At 45.5% G+C, this 15,954-nt stretch overlaps 1 protein-coding gene across 3 annotated transcripts in view; it reads right to left on the bottom strand.

Moving 5' to 3' along the window:
* Positions 1–15,954, bottom strand: part of LOC142209485 (uncharacterized) — a 57,644-nt gene that overhangs the window by 38,502 nt on the left and 3,188 nt on the right. For 2 of the 3 annotated variants that reach the window (XM_075278480.1, XM_075278479.1), the window contains exon 2: positions 1,981–2,037. In XM_075278480.1, the coding sequence (XP_075134581.1) occupies positions 1,981–2,027 (47 nt within the window). In that variant the 5' untranslated portion in view covers positions 2,028–2,037. Of the gene's footprint in view, positions 1–1,980; positions 2,038–4,915; positions 4,937–15,954 lie in introns of those variants that run through there. The other variant, XM_075278481.1, reaches the window with a different exon arrangement.

Here is a 15,954-nt window from a genome sequence, read left to right as displayed (position 1 = left end):
TAAAGAAATCATGAAAATCATCATTTAATATCGTGTAACTCTGCCTCTGGCCTTGATAACTGCCTGGATTTGGTTAGGAAGTGAGTCCACACGGTTTTGCAGGTACCTTGCATCCAGTTTAAGTCACTCGCTGAAGACTTGAATGCATACATCCACCAAATCAACCAAATTACAGACCCACCTCTGGCTTGAACCTGACTTTGCACACATTCATAATGAAATGCTTCATTTGGCCTTCAGTGCACTCGATGGCGTGTGTCATTGGAATAAAGACAAAAATGTGATTTGTCAGACCACATTACATTCCACCAGTCAGCTACTGTCCATGTTCGGTGATTTCTAGCCCAATGAAGACGTGCAGCTTTATGTGCCTGTGTGAGCAATGGCCTCTTATGAGGTGAATGACACCAAATGTTCATTGCATGCAGTTCCCGTCGCAATGTTCGCTCGCTAACAGGTTGGGCAGGACCTTCATTCACTGACTGCAGCAATTCCTGTCGGGTTTGGAAGCGATTTTGATCCACAAGCTGTGAAACTCATCTCCGGTCCCTCTCAGTTTGGATCCTTTTCTAACCACCATTCTAACATTGTGTTTTGTGGTCACGTGTAATACACCACTGCTTCTAGACACGTTGAACAGTCCGCTGCGAAGCACCAACAAATCTAGAAGCTTCACTCACCTTATGGCCATGGGCACGGCCAAACATGATTGCCCCTTTTTGCCACTCTGTCATATCCTTACATTTGCCAAGTTTACGTACAATTACCGCTTGAAACAAATTGACTAACTGATCGCTACGGCCTTATGATCACATAAAGGCAGTGTGTGCGCAGTTGAGCATGTGACTCAATCGCTGCCCCATCTGTACAGGCTTAATGATTCATCTGTGCTTGCGTGCTAGGGTGACTAATTTTTTTTGTCTAGTGAGCTTCTATCTTCTATCAGCCCTCTCCTGCCTGCTAAACATCTCAATTCACTGAAGACAGACTGTAGTTTATAGATGTCTATGGAGAGGAGAGGACAAGGAAGAGGAGTGAGTGAGAGGCAGAGAGACAGAGACATCCTAGAGTAGATCATAGTAAGATTTCTATCTCATCATGGCTTTATTCATATCTATATTTCCCAGTACAGTTAAAACTTGTTAAAGGTGCTAGAACTCTTACTGTTTCCTATAGTGGCACCTGCCTCTGTTTCACACACACTGTGCTCCTCCTCATCCCCCTCTCCTCTCCTTAGACTTCTATATAACTTCATCTGTCTGTGAGTCTTCAGTGGAGATGGATGTGGCAACATTGATACATAATACTAATAAATAACCTATTACTATAGTTTATCAGTATAAAAAGTAAGCATTAGTGACTTACAGCAGCCGTTCAGTTATCTCTGTTTCCCATTGTTGGGACAGACAGTTTTGTCAGAGGTGACTATAAGCCACAATGGGCGTGCTATGCAACAATTTCTCATTCACTATAATAATGGATTACTAATTTATTTTATGCTAACATTTATATATCAACTACAAGATACTGTATGTATATAGCATGATAACCAGCTTTCAAAAACAACACCATTTCACAATATTATATCACAAGATGCCTATCTATGCTTGACCGTACAGTCGATGTGTTGTGAACTGCAATCTGTCAATGATTTTTCCAAGTCCCAATTTTGTAATCAATTGGTTTTATGAGAATTTGAAGTCCATAACCATGAGAAATTGTAACCTCCGATGCACATGTGAACATAGCCTAAAGCAGATGTGAACAGATTCTCGTACAGACAGAAATCGAAGTTCTCTGACATTCTTTTAGTAATAGATTTAGTCCTGAAGGGCAGATTATCACCATCAATGCTCTGTACCAGTCTGAGAAATGAATGATAGTCCATTTTTCGTTTCTTGGCCAGATAGAAAAACAGGAAATTACATACAGTGACTTCTATATAACGGCCAGTTATATCTACATAATTTAATCAGTTACCTTTCTTGGATATCAGTCCATGTTCTGCTTGCTTTTATGGATGCCATTGTCTCCTTGCTACAATAAAAAGAAGAAAATATAACTGTTCCTCTTTGTATTTCAATTGATCTCCTGATAAAGGGCTATTCCAATTTTATAAAGTTATGGGAAATTATTAGAATATGCCATTACTTTATGATCAGAGGAGGTCTAACCTCTGCGATCTTACTTATCCTGAGAGCAGAGCATCATCCCTATGGTTGCTGCAGGGACCAAAGGAGCAACTTCACACGTGGTACTGACACTACTCTCATCAGTGTCACTAAAATAATCAGACATAAACCAATTATCAGTCGGCTAGACTGTAGTCAACCAATTATCAGTCAGCTAGTCTGTAGTCAACCAATTATCAGTCAGCTAGTCTGTAGTCAGCCAGTTATCAGTCGGCTAGCCTGTAGTCAACCAGTTATCAGTCGGCTAGCCTGTAGTCAACCAGTTATCAGTCGGCTAGACTTTAGTCAACCAGTTATCAGTCGGCTAGACTTTAGTCAACCAGTTATCAGTCGGCTAGTCTGTAGTCAACCAATTATCAGTCGGCTAGTCTGTAGTCAACCAGTTATCAGTCGGCTAGTCTATAGTCAACCAATTATCAGTTGGCTAGTCTGTAGTCAACAAATTATCAGTCAGCTAGCCTGTAGTCAACCAATTATCAGTCGGCTAGTCTGTAATCTGTTTCTGGATGTCGCTGACTAGTTACCAGACACAGGACCATCTGCAATTGATCCTCATAAATACCGCTGCCTTCTGTACAACAATGACATGTTAAGCAAGGCAAGCAACACTTAATTAACCTATATCTCTAAATTTCATGGCTCTGCCCCTCTACATCGGGGTATCAATGTTGATTCACAACAAAATGATTCACAAACACACCACAATGAGCAACACCTCATGCCACGATTTTGCTGCTACGGAAAGGCAAAACCGCAGTATCTGCAAAGTGGTACTGGCTGGTACTGATTCTGGCTAATACCATCCATGCATAGCAGAAAATATCCACAGCAGACATGCTGCAATTTCAAAAACCATTGTGTGTCGCAGGATGTCAATATGGCGTTTTCTGTATAGGTATAATTGAAGCAGAAAGTCTGCAGAGGAAAATTCTGTGGACTTTCTGTGAAAAGAGTGTTTTTTCCCGCAACACTTCCTCACTGCAGTTTGCTACGTTGGTCTTAGCCTGAAAGCTGCTTCAGAAAACATCTTAAAGGGAACCTTACAGGTCCTCGGGCACCTGCGGTTTTATATACCACTAGAAAGCCGACAGTGCACTGAATTCAGCGCACTATCGGCTTTCCGGTTATGTGCCCCTGGTGAAGAGGCACATCGGTGCCATTACCATAGCTCTTCAGTGGCAGAAGGGCGCTTATGACAGTCCGTGAGGAACGCTCCTCCTGATAGTAGAGTCCATAATGATGAGCTGTGAGGAACGCTCCCCCAGTACTAGTCTATAGACCAGTACTGACAGGAGGTGGTGGTGGTGGTGGGGGGGGCGTTCCTCACCACTCAGCGTCATTGTTGGGCGGTAAGGAACGCCCCATATAACAGTGCAGCGCTATGGACTCTACTGTCAGGAGGGGCAATCCTCACAGACTGCCAAAAGCACCCTTTTGACACTGAAGAGCTATGGTAACGGCACCAATAGCCTTGTATACCGGTATATAATATCGCAAGTGCCCAAGGGAATGAAAGATCCTCTTTAAGGCTAAGGCCCAATGTTGTGGAAAAGCTGCTTTGTATATTGCAGATTTTGTTGCATTTTTTTTGAGCCAAAGCCAAGAATGGCTACAAAAGGAATGGGGAGTCTATAAAAAGTTCTTATACTTCTTCATTTTGCTGAGAAAGCCAAAAACATTTTGGAAGAATGTTCTCTGGTCAGATGAGACAAAAGTAGAGCTTTTTGGGAAAAGGCATCAACATAGAGTTTACAGGGAAAAAAAAAAGAGGCCTTCAAAGAAAAGAACACGGTCCCTACAGTCAGACATGGCGGAGGTTCCCTGATGTTTTGGGGTTGCTTTGCTGCCTCTGGCACTGGACTGCTTGACTGTGTGCATGGCATTATGAAGTCTGAAGACTACCGACAAATTTTGCAGCATAATGTAGGGCCCAGTGTGAGAAAGCTGGGTCTCCCTCAGAGGTCATGGGTCTTCCAGCAGGACAATGACCCAAAACACACTTCAGGTCAGCACTAGAAAATGGTTTGAGAGAAAGCACTGGAGACTTGTAAAGTGGCCAGCAATGAGTCCAGCCCTGAATCCCATAGAACACCTGTGGGGGAGAGATCTCTTGATGGCAGTTTGGAGAAGGCCCCCTTCACATCTCAGGGGGGACCTGGAGCAGTTTGCCAAAGAAGAATGGTCTAAAATTCCAGCAGAGCCTTGTAAGAAACTCATTGCTGGTTACCGGAAGCGGTTGTGCGCAGTTATTGTGTCTAAAGGTTGTGCTACCAAGTATTAGGCTGAGGGGGCCAATACTTTTGTCCGGCCCATTTTTGGAGTTTTGTGTAAAATGATCAATGATTTGACTTTTTTTTCATTCTATTTTGTGTTTTTTTCATTGCAAGCAAAATAAATGAAGATATTAATACCAAAGAGTTTGTGCTTGCAATCATTTTCTGGAAGAACACGAGTATTATCTGACAGAATTGCAGGGGTGCCAATACTTTTGGTCAACACTGTAACATCTATCTATCTATTTATAATATTAATGTAACATACTGACATCTATATATTTATATCGTACTAATGTTTATTTTATCCAATACAGTCCATAAGAAAGAATCTAAACAAATATACAAAGTGTTTTTGCATTAGTGCCCGACCGCCGACCGGTCATCCAGTTTTAGAGCAGAAAGAGGCAAACATGCCAGCTCGTCTATGTGACATGAAATCAGCATTACCACTTCTGTCACATAACCATCAGAAAAACAGCGGCTTCCATCAGCATCTGTCAAAGGGAAAACAGTACACTATGTAACCACAGAAACTGTTATAAATATCAGCAAAAGTTACATTTCTCATTTTTGCTTGCTGACTGCTCTGTCTATGGGTGACAGAAACAAAATAGCTCGGGCATTTTAGTAGCATTTACAGGAGATTGTCTGCAAAACTATTCTTCAGGTATGGACCAAACCAATAGATGCCTTGTAAGTACTGTATTTATCAAATTTTCTACCAAATTTCTTGTAGACTGAATTCTTCACAGATCTCACATTACTCTTTGTCTATGACCTGGACTGAACTGCTGTTACAAGACACTTTACCTAATACGGCAGAGAAGTGGTGGCCAACCTAGCACATCATGGGGACATCAAATACAGCTCTTGGCTCTATCTGAGGTCACATATTATAGTCAGCGTCGGACATCACTAAATCTGCAGGGGAGAGGTCGCTGCACAAATGTAGTCACTACCTAGTATGGTGTATAAGAGATATGGAAACAGTAATGGGGTTATTCCACCTGTATAGAAATATAGAAATAGGCTATATTGTAGGAAGTCTTGTAGGTGCGAGGTGGAAAATAGTCTGATACCAAATCCTGGCTGAAATCTAGAGATATATATCTTCACTGTACAAGATACAGAACCAGCTATAAATGTAGAGATCTGTAAATCTCAATGTGTCTAAATGTACATCTCTAAACCATACTAGGTTCTTGAAGGTTCAACAGTCCAATGCATATGTACCCTGTTAGTAATATTGCCATCCATAATGTCCCTATTATCAATAGTATCTCTCTAATGAGATGCCCTCATTAGTAATGGTGCTCCCACAATGTCCCAAGAGTAACAATGCTCCTCCAGGGTTTCCTGTTAGTACTCTCAATAGAGTTACCATTAGTAATGGGGTTCCCATAGTACTCCCTTAGTGTGCCCCATAGTAATAATGTGATAATAATGCCTCCATTAGTAATGTTTAGAGATGAGCGAACAGTGTTCTATCGAACTCATGTTCGATCGGATATTAGGCTGTTCGGCATGTTCGAATCGAATCGAACACCGCGTGGTAAAGTGCGCCATTACTCGATTCCCCTCCCACCTTCCCTGGCGCCTTTTTTGCTCCAATAACAGCGCAGGGTAGGTGGGACAGGAACTACGACACCGGTGACGTTGAAAAAAGTAGGCAAAACCCATTGGCTGCCGAAAACATGTGACCTCTAATTTAAAAGAACAGCGCCGCCCAGGTTCGCGTCATTCTGAGCTTGCAATTCACCGAGGACGGAGGTTTCCGTCCAGCTAGCTAGGGCTTAGATTCTGGGTAGGCAGGGACAGGCTAGGATAGGAAGGAGAAGACAACCAACAGCTCTTGTAAGAGCTAAATTCCAGGGAGAAGCTTGTCAGTGTAACGTGGCACTGACGGGCTCAATCGCCGCAACCCAGCTTTCCCAGGATCCTGAATGGAATACACTGTCAGTGTATTCCCGTATACCCGATATATACCCCGATACCCGTTCCAACGGTGTGCCCCCCCACCTTCACCCCAGAAATACCCTGCAAGTCCCCTAGCAATAGAATTGGGGCTATATACACCCACTATTTTTACTACTGGTATACAGTGCCATTGTCTGACTGGGAATTCAAAGAATATATTGGGAATACAAATACCCTCATTTCTTGCTACTGCCATATAGTGCCAGTGTCTGACTGGGAATTCAAAGAATATATTGGGGTTACGTGCACCCACAATTTTTACTACTGGTATACAGTGCCATTGTCTGACTGGGAATTCAAAGAATATATTGGGAATACAAATACCCTCATTTCTTGCTACTGCCATATAGTGCCAGTGTCTGACTGGGAATTCAAAGAATATATTGGGGTTACGTGCACCCACAATTTTTACTACTGGTATACAGTGCCATTGTCTGACTGGGAATTCAAAGAATATATTGGGGTTATAAATACCCTCATTTCTTGCTACTGCCATATAGTGCCAGTTTCTGACTGGTAATTCAAAGAATATATTGGGGTTACAAATACCCTCATTTCTTGCTACTGCCATATAGTGCCAGTGTCTGACTGGGAATTCAAAGAATATATTGGGGTTACGTGCACCCACAATTTTTACTACTGGTATACAGTGCCATTGTCTGACTGGGAATTCAAAGAATATATTGGGAATACAAATACCCTCATTTCTTGCTACTGCCATATAGTGCCAGTGTCTGACTGGGAATTCAAAGAATATATTGGGAATACAAATACCCTCATTTCTTGCTACTGCCATATAGTGCCAGTGTCTGACTGGGAATTCAAAGAATATATTGGGGTTACGTGCACCCACAATTTTTACTACTGGTATACAGTGCCATTGTCTGACTGGGAATTCAAAGAATATATTGGGGTTATAAATACCCTCATTTCTTGCTACTGCCATATAGTGCCAGTTTCTGACTGGTAATTCAAAGAATATATTGGGGTTACGTGCACCCACAATTTTTACTACTGGTATACAGTGCCATTGTCTGACTGGGAATTCAAAGAATATATTGGGGTTATAAATACCCTCATTTCTTGCTACTGCCATATAGTGCCAGTTTCTGACTGGTAATTCAAAGAATATATTGTGGTTACGTGCACCCACAATTTTTACTACTGGTATACAGTGCCATTGTCTGACTGGGAATTCAAAGAATATATTGGGGTTATAAATACCCTCATTTCTTGCTACTGCCATATAGTGCCAGTTTCTGACTGGTAATTCAAAGAATATATTGGGGTTACGTGCACCCACAATTTTTACTACTGGTATACAGTGCCATTGTCTGACTGGGAATTCAAAGAGTATATTGGGAATACAAATACCCTCATTTCTTGCTACTGCCATATAGTGCCAGTGTCTGACTGGGAATTCAAAGAATATATTGGGGTTACGTGCACCCACAATTTTTACTACTGGTATACAGTGCCATTGTCTGACTGGGAATTCAAAGAATATATTGGGAATACAAATACCCTCATTTCTTGCTACTGCCATATAGTGCCAGTGTCTGACTGGTAATTCAAAGAATATATTGGGAATACAAATACCCTCATTTCTTGCTACTGCCATATAGTGCCAGTTTCTGACTGGTAATTCAAAGAATATATTGGGGTTACGTGCACCCACAATTTTTACTACTGGTATACAGTGCCATTGTCTGACTGGGAATTCAAAGAATATATTGGGGTTATAAATACCCTCATTTCTTGCTACTGCCATATAGTGCCAGTTTCTGACTGGTAATTCAAAGAATATATTGGGGTTACGTGCACCCACAATTTTTACTACTGGTATACAGTGCCATTGTCTGACTGGGAATTCAAAGAGTATATTGGGAATACAAATACCCTCATTTCTTGCTACTGCCATATAGTGCCAGTGTCTGACTGGGAATTCAAAGAATATATTGGGGTTACGTGCACCCACAATTTTTACTACTGGTATACAGTGCCATTGTCTGACTGGGAATTCAAAGAATATATTGGGAATACAAATACCCTCATTTCTTGCTACTGCCATATAGTGCCAGTGTCTGACTGGGAATTCAAAGAATATATTGGGAATACAAATACCCTCATTTCTTGCTACTGCCATATAGTGCCAGTTTCTGACTGGTAATTCAAAGAATATATTGGGGTTACGTGCACCCACAATTTTTACTACTGGTATACAGTGCCATTGTCTGACTGGGAATTCAAAGAATATATTGGGGTTACGTGCACCCACAATTTTTACTACTGGTATACAGTGCCAATTTCTAACTAGGAATTCAAAATGCGCAAGGCTCCCGGAAAGGGACGTGGACGAGGCCGTGGGCGAGGTCGGGGGAATGGTTCTGGGGAGCAAGGTAGCAGTGAAGCCACAGGGCGTCCCGTGCCTACTCCTGTGGGGCAGCAAGCATTGCGCCACTCCACAGTGCCAGGGTTGCTTGCCACATTAACTAAACTGCAGGGTACAAACCTTAGTAGGCCCGAGAACCAGGAACAGGTCTTGCAATGGCTGTCAGAGAACGCTTACAGCACATTGTCCAGCAGCCAGTCAGACTCTGCCTCCTCTCCTCCTATTACCCAACAGTCTTGTCTTCCTTCCTCCCAAAATTCCGAAGCTTTACAGAACAATAACCCAAACTGTCCCTGCTCCCCAGAGCTGTTCTCCGCTCCTTTCATTGTCCCTCAACCTGCCTCTCCACGTCACAATTCCACGAACCTAACAGAGGAGCATCTGTGTCCAGATGCTCAAACACTAGAGTCTCCTCCATCTCCGTTCGATTTGGTGGTGGATGACCAGCAACCCACCCTCATCGACGATGATGTGACGCAGTTGCCGTCAGGGCATCCAGTTGACCGGCGCATTGTGCGGGAGGAGGAGATGAGACAGGAGTTGGAAGAGGAAGTGGTGGATGATGAGGACACTGACCCGACCTGGACAGGGGGGATGTCAAGCGGGGAAAGTAGTGTGGATGTTGAGGCAGGTGCAGCACCAAAAAGGGTAGCTAGAGGCAGAGGCAGAGGTCAGCAGCTTAGGCGAAGCCAGGCCACACCCGGAATCTCCCAAGATGTTCCAGTTCGTACCCAGCCCCGAAAAACTCCCACCTCGAGGGCACGTTTCTCGAAGGTGTGGAGTTTTTTCAAGGAATGCGCCGAGGACAGATATAGTGTTGTCTGCACAATTTGCCTCTCGAAATTGATTAGGGGCTCTGAGAAGAGCAACCTGTCCACCACTTCAATGCGCCGTCATTTGGAATCCAAGCACTGGAATCAGTGGCAGGCAGCAACGGCAGGACAAAGGCCGCCTGCCGTTCACGCCACTGCCACTGCCTCTGCCACTGCCTCTGCCTCTGCCACTGCCACTGCTGACTGTGCTGGCGATGCACTCCAGAGGACGAGCCAGGACACCACTTCATCTGCCTCCGCCACTTTGTTGACTTCTACCTCATCCTCCCCTGGTCCTGTCTTATCTCCTTCTCCTGCACCATCAAAGGCACCATCAGGCGTTTCTTTACAACAACCCACCATCTCTCAGACATTGGAGCGGCGGCAGAAATACACTGCTAACCACCCACACGCGCAAGCCTTGAACGCCAACATCGCTAAACTGCTGGCCCAGGAGATGTTGGCGTTCCGGCTTGTTGAAACTCCCGCCTTCCTGGACCTGATGGCAACTGCGGCACCTCGCTATGCCGTCCCTAGCCGTCACTACTTCTCCCGGTGTGCCATCCCCGCCTTGCACCAGCACGTGTCACTCAACATCAGGCGGGCCCTTAGTTCCGCGCTTTGCACAAAGGTCCACTTGACCACCGACGCGTGGACAAGTGCATGCGGACAGGGACGCTACATTTCACTGACGGCACACTGGGTGAATGTAGTTGAGGCTGGGACTGCTTCCCAAACTGGCCCGGTGTACCTCGTCTCCCCGCCTAACATTCCTGGCAGGGACACGAGAAGAACACCCCCCTCCTCCTCCTCCTCTACCGCCTCCTCCTCCGCCACCGCCTCCTCCTCCGCCACCGCCTCCTCCTCCGCTGTTAGATTGACCCCAGCTACGAGTTGGAAACGTTGCAGCACTGGCGTTGGTAGACGTCAGCAGGCTGTGCTGAAGCTGATCAGCTTGGGGGACAGACAGCACACTGCCTCCGAGGTGAGGGATGCCCTCCTCGATGAGACGGCAATATGGTTTGAGCCGCTGCACCTGGGCCCAGGCATGGTCGTTTGTGATAACGGCCGGAACCTGGTAGCAGCTCTGGAGCTTGCCGGACTCCAACATGTTCCATGCCTGGCCCACGTCTTCAACCTAGTGGTGCAACGTTTCCTAAAGAGCTACCCCAATGTTCCAGAGCTACTGGTGAAAGTGCGGCGCATGTGCGCCCACTTTCGCAAGTCGACAGTAGCCGCTGCTAGCTTAAAATCTCTCCAGCAACGCCTGCATGTGCCACAACACCGGCTTTTGTGCGACGTCCCCACACGCTGGAACTCAACGTTTCAGATGTTGAATAGAGTGGTTGAGCAGCAGAGACCTTTGATGGAATACCAGCTACAAAACCCTAGGGTGCCACAAAGTCAGCTGCCTCAGTTTCACATCCATGAGTGGCCATGGATGAGAGACCTTTGTGACATCCTACGGGTCTTTGAGGAGTCCACAAGGAGGGTGAGCTCTGAGGATGCGATGGTGAGCCTTACAATCCCGCTCTTGTGTGTTCTGAGAGAATCCCTGATTGACATCAGGGATAACTCAGATCACACAGAGGAGTTAGGGATAGCATCCGATCCGTCACAGCTGGAGAGTAGGTCCACACATCTGTCCGCTTCACTGCGTTTAATGGAGGAGGAGGAGGAGGAGGAGGAGGAAGAAGAGTTGTCCGATGATGTGATGGTGATACAGGAGGCTTCCGGGCAACTTCGAATCGTCCCATTGTTGCAGCGCGGATGGGTAGACATGGAGGATGAGGAGGAAATGGAGATTGAACTTTCCGGTGGGGCCAGAGGAGTCATGCCAACTAACACTGTGGCAGACATGGCTGAGTTCATGTTGGGGTGCTTTACAACCGACAAGCGTATTGTCAAAATCATGGAGGACAACCAGTACTGGATCTTTGCTATCCTTGACCCCCGGTATAAAAACAACATCTCGTCTTTTATTCCGGTAGAGGGGAGGGCCAATCGCATCAATGCTTGCCACAGGCAATTGGTGCAGAATATGATGGAGATGTTTCCAGCATGTGACGTTGGCGGCAGGGAGGGCAGTTCCTCCAGTAGGCAACCAAGTTCTCACCGGTCCACACAAACGAGGGGCACACTGTCTAAGGTCTGGGACACCTTGATGGCACCCCCTCGCCAAAGTGCCGCCACGGAGGGTCCTAGTGTCACCAGGCGTGAGAAGTATAGGCGCATGTTGCGGGAATACCTTTCCGACCACAGCCCTGTCCTCTCCGACCCCTCTGCGCCCTACACGTATTGGGTGTCGAAGTTGGACCTGTGGCTTGAACTTGCCCTATATGCCTTGGAGGTGCTGTCCTGTCCTGCCGCCAGCGTCCTATCTGAGAGGGTGTTCAGTGCAGCCGGTGGCATCATCACTGACAAGCGCACCCGTCTGTCAGCTGAGAGTGCCGACCGGCTCACTTTGATAAAAATGAACCACCACTGGATAGAGCCTTCATTTTTGTGCCCACCTGTGTAAAGCACCCCAACATGAAACTCCATGTCTGTACTCAACCTCTCCAATTCCTCCGCATCCTCATACTCATCCACCATAAGCGTTGCACAATTCTGCTAATACTAGGCTCCCTCCAACATGATTTCCCCCAACTCTGCTGGTTAGAGGCTCCCTCCACCCTGATTTCCACCAACTCTGCTGGTTAGAGGCTCCCTCCACCCTGCTTTCCCACAACTCTGCTGGTTAGAGGCTCCCTCCACCATGAATTTGCCCAAACTGGGCTGTTTAGAGGCTCCCTCCACCATTAATTGGTCCAAACTGGGCTGGTTAGAGGCTCCCTCCACCATGAATTTGCCCAAACTGGGCTGTTTAGAGGCTCCCTCCACCATAAATTTGCCCAAACTGGGCTGTTTAGAGGCTCCCTCCACCATGAATTGGTCCAAACTGGGTTTTTTAGAGGCTCCCTCCACCATGAATTGGTCCAAACTGGGCTGTTTAGAGGCTCCCTCCACCATGAATTTGCCCAAACTGGGCTGTTTAGCGGCTCCCTCCACCATTAATTGGTCCAAACTGGGCTGGTTAGAGGCTCCCTCCACCATGAATTTGCCCAAACTGGGCTGTTTAGAGGCTCCCTCCACCATGAATTTGCCCAAACTGGGCTGGTTAGAGGCTCCCTCCACCATGAATTGGTCCAAACTGGGGTTTTTAGAGGCTCCCTCCACCATGAATTGGTCCAAACTTGGCTGTTTAGAGGCTCCCTCCACCATGAATTGGTCCAAACTGGGGTGGTTAGAGGCTCCCTCCACCATTAATTGGTCCAAACTGGGCTGGTTAGAGGCTCCCTCCACCATTAATTGGTCCAAACTGGGCTGGTTAGAGGCTCCCTCCACCATTAATTGGTCCAAACTGGGCTGGTTAGAGGCTCCCTCCACCATTAATTGGTCCAAACTGGGCTGGTTAGAGGCTCCCTCCACCATGAATTTGCCCAAACTGGGCTGGTTAGAGGCTCCCTCCACCATGAATTGGTCCAAACTGGGGTTTTTAGAGGCTCCCTCCACCATGAATTTGCCCAAACTGGGGTGTTTAGAGGCTCCCTCCACCATGAATTTGCCCAAACTCTGCTGGTTAGAGGCTCAATCCACCCTGATTTTCAAAACAAATGTTGGTGCCAACCTCAACTTACTACAAGGGCCAAATTCACTGCTGGTGACAAGCTCTCCTCACTGCAAGTGCCAAATACACATGTTTCAAGGTGTTTTCCTACTGTCAGAGAGGTGGTATTGAGTGTGTAAAGTGTGTAGTTGTTAGGCTGTGATGTTGGGGTAATAGAGGGTCTTTGGTGTGTTAGATGCCCCCAGACATGCTTCCCCTGCTGTCCCAGTGTCATTCCAGAGGTGTTGGCATCATTTCCTGGGGTGTCATAGTGGACTTGGTGACCCTCCAGACACGGATTTGGGTTTCCCCCTTAACGAGTATCTGTTCCCCATAGACTATAATGGGGTTCGAAACCCGTTCGAACACACGAACATTGAGCGGCTGTTCGAATCGAATTTCGAACCTCGAACATTTTAGTGTTCGCTCATCTCTAGTAATGTTCCTCATCTTTTAATAGTAAAGCTTCCTCAGCATGATCCCATTAGTAATAGGATCCCTATAGTGCCCTCAATAGTAGTAAGCTTCCAGCATGTGTCCTCCAAAGTGCCCCAACAGTAATAACACTCCTCCTAGTGTGACTTCATTAGTACAAGTGCCTCCAACACAAATACTGCTCTGTCAGTGTACTCCATCAATAAAAGTGCCACCTATGTGCCCCTAGTAGTAATAATGCTCCCCCAAAGTGCCCTCATTAGTGATGGTGCCCACACAGTGCCCACAGTGTTACCTCCATAGTGCCCCAGAATTAAATACTAATGGGTAAACCAAAGACCTCTTTTTTGTCTTTATCCAGCTGTTGCACCCCAGCTTAGGTGGTGCAATAATATTCTTATACTGCTGACACCTAAAGGGACCTGTGGCATATGAGAGTAGGCAGCCCCCATGCCTCACTGTAGTAACCCTACTATATTGGTGCAAACTGATGTAGTTAAATGTGTGGTTGGGGGCATTTGGGGCACTAGACAATAGTGCCCACACCCTCGATCTTATACCATTGTAAACTTTGATCAGATTCAAGGATATCTATTAGACAGAGTTCTACAGTAAGACCTTTATAATAACCAATATCTATATATCTAATAGACTAGTGGCCATGGGACATAAAAGAGCTACCGTATATACTCGAGTATAAGCCGAATTTTTCAGCACAGTTATGGTGCTGAAAAAGCCCCCTATGGCTTATACTCGAGTCAGCAAAAAAAAAAAAAAGGGGGGGTTGTCTATGACCAGCCGCAATATCAATGAATAGAATCTCCGATATAGTAGTGGGAAAAAAAGAAGCTTTAAAAAAAGTTCTAAATTTCTCCTTTCCCTAGAATACATAGAAACACATACACATTAGGTATCCCTGTGTCTGATAGTGCCCGGTCTACTGAATATAGGGGATCTGCAGTGCTCTTGTTCCGTCGTGTAGGGGTTAATAGGAGCACTGCAGATACCCTATATTCAGCCAGACTGAATTCCAAATGGGGAAAAAAAAACAGTCCTCAGGCTCAGGGAAGGGGCAGACAGACAACCAAAACACCCCCTCCCCTTCCCCAGCATCTACTGCACCCAAAAACTACGACCATTTTAATTTTTGAAATTTTCCAGTAGCTGCTGCATTTCCCCCCCTAGGCTTATACTTGAGTCAATAAGTTTTCCCATTTTTTTGTGGTAAAATTAGGGGGGTCGGCTTATATTCGGGTCGGCTTATACTCGAGTATATACGGTATTTACATTCTGTATCTCATCTACTGTCATTGAATGTGTATTGAACGTTTCCTCCAAGATATCTGAAGACTTCTGGATGTGTGTAAGCAGCCACCAGATTAATATGTGGACTATACTCTTGCTGCTGCCATTGTATATATATGTATACCTTTGTGTATTGCACTGTATAGCTGTGCTGTAACTTTATTGCTGTTTTCTCTTCTGTATTGGTGGTAACATATTATTCAGCATCAGAGATAGTTTAGAGAACAGGCTGGGTCTCTTGTGTAAACAGCCTGGCGTAGGCGCAGTGACACAATCTGGCCCCTTAGTATAGTAGGATCTGTACTTTATATTATTTGGGCCTGTTCACATTTTGGAAAGTGAAGAGAAATTTGAGGCGATAATCCATGGCGGGTTTACTTTGCTGACTAGCCTCAGAAACCTAGGGGATAATGAGCCACAGGCACAGGGTGCAGATTTAGTGGCTGACTCAGCCACAAAATCCACGGGAAGAATGAGCCAGACACTTCTTTTTTAATTTTCTTGCCTCCTACAACATTCACCTCAATATCACTGTCAAATTCTTCTAAGTGAACATATCACCTAGTCCATGTCATTGAACATCAGGAAGGGTCAGGGGATTTCTGTAATGGAGTCCGTAGAGTTACAATAGCACCAGATGCATAAATCACCTTCTCTACTAGAGGTGTTTAATGTGAGAAAGACCAGTCTAACAGTCAGGAAAAGCCTAAGGCTAACGTCCCATATAGTGGGTTACAGTAAAAAAGCGCCGTGGAAAAAACTGCGGCAGAAACGCAGCATGTTTTGCCACAGTGCTTTTCACAGAAAATCCACAGAAGTTTCCTCTGCTTCCATTATACCTTAAGGGAAACTACCAGCATTTCTGTAGGTATAAATGACATGCTGTGATTTCCAAAACTGCAACAGTTTTGGAAAT

Source organism: Leptodactylus fuscus, chromosome 6 (assembly GCF_031893055.1).
Source record: "Leptodactylus fuscus isolate aLepFus1 chromosome 6, aLepFus1.hap2, whole genome shotgun sequence".
NCBI classification, from domain to species: domain Eukaryota; kingdom Metazoa; phylum Chordata; class Amphibia; order Anura; family Leptodactylidae; genus Leptodactylus; species Leptodactylus fuscus.
Note: the sequence above shows the minus strand (reverse complement) of the source record. Positions and strands in the feature narration are given on the sequence as shown.